The sequence below is a fragment of the Pseudorasbora parva genome, chromosome 6 (assembly GCF_024679245.1).
Source record: "Pseudorasbora parva isolate DD20220531a chromosome 6, ASM2467924v1, whole genome shotgun sequence".
NCBI classification, from domain to species: domain Eukaryota; kingdom Metazoa; phylum Chordata; class Actinopteri; order Cypriniformes; family Gobionidae; genus Pseudorasbora; species Pseudorasbora parva.
Genome location: NC_090177.1, coordinates 45946872 through 45952462, shown reverse-complemented (window position 1 = coordinate 45952462; position 5591 = coordinate 45946872). Strand labels below are relative to the sequence as shown.

The window sequence follows — 5591 nt, the reverse complement described above, 5'->3', positions numbered from 1 at the left end:
GAATGAATTTGTGGCAAAAAATGAACAATTATTACACACAACAATGTATGAACTCTCTTATTCGTATAATTGTATACACAATAACTGCATGGGCTCTCCTAGTGTACTTCCCCTTTAAATCTGCATCCCAAGTTCACTGTGAATAAATGAGTATGCCTACACTTAAAGTAGTGCACATCCTATACTAAAACATCTACACTCTTTATATTCACATGACCACATCTCATACAAAACACACACAATACTGATCCAGAAACCCTCTCCCGCTTCAATTCGACTGATTTAAACCACATTAATTACCACAGAGTTGACAGCAAGATTTAAAAGGCATTAAATATAATACAAAAACATCAAATAAAACAAGATTAATTAAATAATCATTAAAAAGTAAAATAATGATTAAAAGAGTAAAAACATGATATATATAAAATAAAGTGCAATCATAGTGCAGTGCTCATTCAGTTAATTCACAGATAAACAGATTTGTGCATCTGGATTTGAAAGTGGCTACTGTTGGAGCACATCTGCGCGCCTCATTTATAACCATTGCTTAGGCACAAAACAGGCACTGTAGACTTTGAAGTAAACGCCCACAGTTAGGATTGGATGAGATTTGGATATTTAATGAGCTTCTGCTCCCCTGTCAGTTCACATGAGGGAGGGATTGTTTTGAAAGCAGAAACCAGAATGATTCTCTCACAGAGCTCGCAAAATGTCTATCAAACAAACGCAATGATTGATCTCTCATCCGCCCGTGACTGATAGGAATATTGTTTTTGTATAACTCGGCCCGCCCAATCAGTGGATATAAGCACGAGAACCGCACACACGCGCGCCCTTCAAGTATCAAGTCAAGAGAGTGATCAGCGCAGACCAAGAAAGGAATGTTATTTCACTATTGAAGATTCACCAGCCTGCCGACAGACTTACATTTTGGTAGCCCGTCTAGAAAACACAAAGCCCCGGGACGTTAGCGTTGCGAGCCCTGGTCCATACATGTCCGAGTCTGATCCCGAATCGCAATGAGCCAAAAAATAAAGGGTTCTTTTGCCTTTGACAGTGTGCTAAGGTAAGTTCTGTTAGACACGTACACGTAATCAAAACGATCTGTAACAATGCAATACTATCACATATATAAAACATGTTTTACTCACATAAGTGTGCTGCACCATTCCTGCCAGATCCAATATAGAAGGCATATTATATCCAATATATGTCTGCAAATTAGACATGTGCCGGTAAACGTTAATACGATATATCACAATAATGCACAAAGTGACATAATGACACATAGACGAAAAGCACCATGCTCGAATATCCTGCGGAAAGCAACCAGTACCGCTCCAATCATAACGCATCACTACAAGCTTACCGTTGGGAATCAGGCTAAGGCAAGGGGATCGTTTTGAACACCAGCTGGTTATGTACTTGCTCAAAATTTGATTTTAGATTATTTTTAACCAACAAAAGTTATGGACTGCAGCTTTAACTAATCTATAGGTTATAATATAATTTGTAGCTGTTAAGCAACTATAAACATAACCTCCATAGTGTTTTAATATTCCACTTGACCAGAGATGTCACAAATTACATTTTGACAAATTGTGTATGGTTATACTCTTATTAGAAAATCTTAAATAAATAAATACTTAAATTATAAATAAAATAAAACCTAAACTATTACTTACATGATTACCTTTTTTTTTTTTACTTTTTTTTTATAATAGTGGTCTATGAATGTGTTTTTAGATTGGTTGGCTGTGGAATTAATTTAGATTTGTAGAGTAAAATGTTGTTTTTATTGTGTAGTGAAAGTTAAGCGAGGCCCTTGAGGCAAGACGTCTTAAGTAGAAACATTTCCTAAATATACCTAAGAAATATAAATTGAAGCAAGGAAAGGAAATAAGCATTTTCTCAGATGTCACGCGCTTTTGAAAAATGCGCCTCGGAATGCGCGATGGCGTCATAAAGAAGCGGAACGTTGAACAAAGTCGCGCGAGTGAAACCTGCAAACTTTACCGTCAGTTTTCTCAGTCTGCTTCTCTTTGCTTCTTCTCTGAAGTTTATATGATAGAGTTACCCAAGTGGACAACTGTTATCATGGCACTGAAGAGAAAGCGTAGTTCTAGCGCTCAGGTGAACGAGTACGACTCCCACCAGAGCACATCCTCAACATCCAGCACCGATGCGGCGGAAAACCATCAGCCCGTTAGTGCTGGCGAGGAAAACGAGATGCCAATGAGGAAGATGAGAAGGACGGACAGTTTCGTGAAGCTGAACTACCGTGACTGGAGCAGCAGCTCAGACCAGATTACTAGAGCTGAGGGTAAATCAAATGACCATTGGAGAATATCATTGAAATATCATTACCATACGTTACAAATCCATCACAAATTAAATCAAAATACAACTGAAGTTTGATCAAGCCAGTGATCAGATTTGGCATAAATATTTTATTTTGAATCTCCCCTTAACATGAGAATGCAATGTTTAATAATCATTGGGCTATTATTTATTGTAAAATGCCTTTGTTTGGTATTCTGCTTTAGATTCTCTTCAGGACAGTGCCTGTGCTCATCATGGTCTTCCTCGGGATCCTCTAGCCAGTGGTCTTGAAGTCTTTCCTCCTGCAGATCATCATGGTCAAGCCCCTTCTGCAGTTTACCTTAAATGGTTTGAGGTATTGACCACAAAAAGCTACAAATTAACATGAATGTTAATTAATATTTGGAAGATTTTGACACATTTTTGTGCATCTGTTTGATATGTTCTTTGTTTCTTGTGATATGGGAAGAAATCCAAGTCAAATCTCTTCTGTGTGTTATATGATCAGTCTGTTAGTGAGGCAAGTGATAGTCAGGAGAGACAGTGGAGGAAGTACAGCTCTGTAGAGCTGCGCTCTCTTCACTGGATCAGCAGCTCAGGTCAGGGTCAGACCACTGCAGACGTTAGTGAGAGACACGCTGAGGGTAAATCCAATGACCAGCTGTTTTCTGTTTATCACAGCTCTGTACATCATAAAGTCTACATCATTTTCAGCTAGATATAAGTATACATTAATGGAAACCTAGTGTCATTCATTAGAAATATGACATTTGATGAAAAATCAGAAGATTCGATCCAGGCCATGATCAGATTTTTATTCCAGGACATGTCATATATCTTTAAACACAGATGAAACCAAGCGGACATCTTTTACCATCGGCCAAAAAAGAAAACAAAGTTCTCAAAGTGCTCAGGTGTGCGACTCCCATCAGAGCACGTCCTCAACATCCAGCACCGATGTGGCTGAAAACCATCAGCCTGCCAGTGATGGTGAGGAAAATGAGATGCCAGTGAGAAAGAGGAGGAGGATGGATAGTTTTGAGAAGCTGCCGTCTCTTCACTGGAACTGGAGCAGCAGCTCAGACCAAGATAACACTGCGATATATGAGAGACACACTGAGGGTAAATCATATGACCATTTCTAAATGTGTAGGCTAACTGTTTTCTGTCTACTAGAGCATCATAATGTCCAGGTTTAAATCAGTATCCATCAGTGGGAACGTAATTCATTAATTTCTGTTCCATGGGATGAAGTGGACATGTTATAAAGTCATGATCAGATTGTTTTATCAAGGACATGTCTTATATATGAACAGATAAAACATCGAAGAACGTTTATTTTTTAAACATTCCTGAAGAATCACCATGATATAACTATGCAGTGTTTAATTATTATTTGTCTGATATTCCCCGCTTTAGATCAGAGTTCTCTACAGGACAGTGCCTGTGCTCATCATGGTCCTCAGGACTCTCTCTCCAGTGGTCTTGAAGTCCTTCCTCCTGCAGGTCAGCAGGTTGAAACCCTTCCAGTCAGTCCAGCACCAGGTCACAACAACAGCAGAGTGGACGGGACACCGGAGGGTGAGTTTATGGCCATAACCTCAAACATTACACTCACTTCTCTCCAATCATCTAAAACGATTCCTCTTTTAACAGGCAACATTTTGAGCCGGTATGAAATCGGCAGGATGCTTGGTGAGGGAGGATACGGCTCTGTTTTTGAGGGAAAACGCTTGGAGGATGGCCTTGAGGTATTGTCATTTCCTTATTAGCAATCAAATAGTTTTGTCTCACTATATCCAGTTGAAGTCCTTTTTAATGTATATTTTGTACTATTTACTGCACTTGACACTTTTTTTGGTTGATCAGGTGGCAGTGAAAATTGCCAGAAAGCCAAAGGACATGAAATACATCCACATTGTAAGTATGCTACACTCGCTACGCTGTTTTCCCACGGTCTTCAAATTAAAATGTGTTGACATAACGATAACACCGTCATATAACAATGATCTTTCCTTCAGCCTGGTCATCCCGCACCGCTCCCATTAGAGGTCGGCCTGTTAATCCTCGTTAATAATGGCCCCAAAGTTCCAGAGATCATTGAGCTGCTGGACTGGCAGGACCAGCCTGACCAGTATATCCTGGTCTTGGAGCGTCCCTCACCCTGCAAAGATCTGTGGGATTTTCTCAACTTTCACGATGGCACCCTCAACGAGGACACGGCGCGGTTTATCATGACGCAGACAACAATGGCTGCTCACGTGTGCTGTCGCCGTGGAGTTTTTCACCGGGACATTAAGTTGGAGAACCTGCTGATCAACACAGAAACATATGAGGTCAAACTGATTGACTTTGGATGTGGGGATCTCCTGCAGGAATCTGGCTATGAAAAATTCAGAGGTATGTATTAATCAGACCTGTAGTTTGGGACTTAAGTTCCAGTGACAAGCTAAATTGGTGGCACAACATCTCAGCATTGTTTAAAATGAAATAACATCAGTCATTGGTGTTTCAAGCTTCAGACAAATCTCTTTCCTACAGGCACTGTAGACTACCGCCCACCTGAGTACCGCACAGAGGGAAAGTATCACGGGAAACCAGCTACTGTGTGGTCTCTAGGAGTGCTCTTATTCCTGTTGGTGTGTGGACGCTTCCCAGAACGCAGAGACAGACGAATGATTGATGACAACACCTGGTCTATGCCTGGCTTATCAAACGGTAAGAAGCCATACATCACAACAAAGAAGACCAAAATCATACAAAACAAACTGAGGAAAAAGTAACACCTAAGGCCCGATCACACAGAACGCGTTTTTGCAGCGAGAGGCGCCTTTTTTGAATGGATTTCGGTTGGCAGAGAGTTATGCGCGCTGCTTATGCGCCCTGGGCGCCTCGCGTTTTAACCGCTTGCTGCGCCTCGCGCTTTTGAAGGAGAGCTCCGAGCGCATGAAGTTGAAAAAAAGTCAACTCTGAGCGGAAAAGCGCCCGATGTCATCGCGTTTATTTTCTTTTGTCCAATCGAATGAATGGAGAGGCGGGCCTTTCGTTGTGTTGACCGTTTTGATTTGACTGACAGTACAGGTGATTCGGGGGTTGCCTAGAAACATAAAAACCTGCAGCGCACTTCTCTTTTCTGAATGAAAAACGCTTACCAAACAGGGAGTGCACTGCGCCTCGCGTTTTCGAACCTTAAAAAAGCGTTCTGTGTGAGCTTGATTTCGATTTAAAAAGATGAAACCGTAATAAAATAAAAACAAATTAACAGA

General features: G+C 40.8%; 1 protein-coding gene across 2 annotated transcripts; it reads left to right on the top strand.

Moving 5' to 3' along the window:
- The first annotated feature begins 2191 nt into the window (after positions 1-2191).
- On the top strand, positions 2192-5114 carry LOC137079444 (serine/threonine-protein kinase pim-1-like). 2 transcript variants are annotated; one of them, XM_067447401.1, is made up of 8 exons: positions 2192-2326; positions 2550-2680; positions 3175-3447; positions 3745-3906; positions 3982-4076; positions 4195-4245; positions 4347-4725; positions 4867-5114. In XM_067447401.1, the coding sequence occupies exons 3-8, from the start codon at positions 3330-3332 to the stop codon at positions 5106-5108; spliced, it is 1047 nt and encodes a 348-aa protein (XP_067303502.1). In that variant the 5' UTR covers positions 2192-2326; positions 2550-2680; positions 3175-3329; the 3' UTR covers positions 5109-5114. The 2 variants fall into 2 exon arrangements, with proteins under 2 accessions (XP_067303502.1, XP_067303501.1); XM_067447400.1 differs by having other exon boundaries at positions 3745-4076.
- The last annotated feature ends 477 nt before the right edge of the window (positions 5115-5591 follow it).

Coding starts and splice junctions, on each gene's coding strand:
- LOC137079444 (XM_067447400.1), top strand. CDS start 3,330: ATGCCAGTGAGAAAGAGGAGGAGGATGGATAGTTTTGAGAAGCTGCCG. Junction 4,077..4,194: donor GCTTGGAGGATGGCCTTGAG/GTATTGTCATTT, acceptor TTGGTTGATCAG/GTGGCAGTGAAAATTGCCAG. Junction 4,246..4,346: donor ACATGAAATACATCCACATT/GTAAGTATGCTA, acceptor TCTTTCCTTCAG/CCTGGTCATCCCGCACCGCT.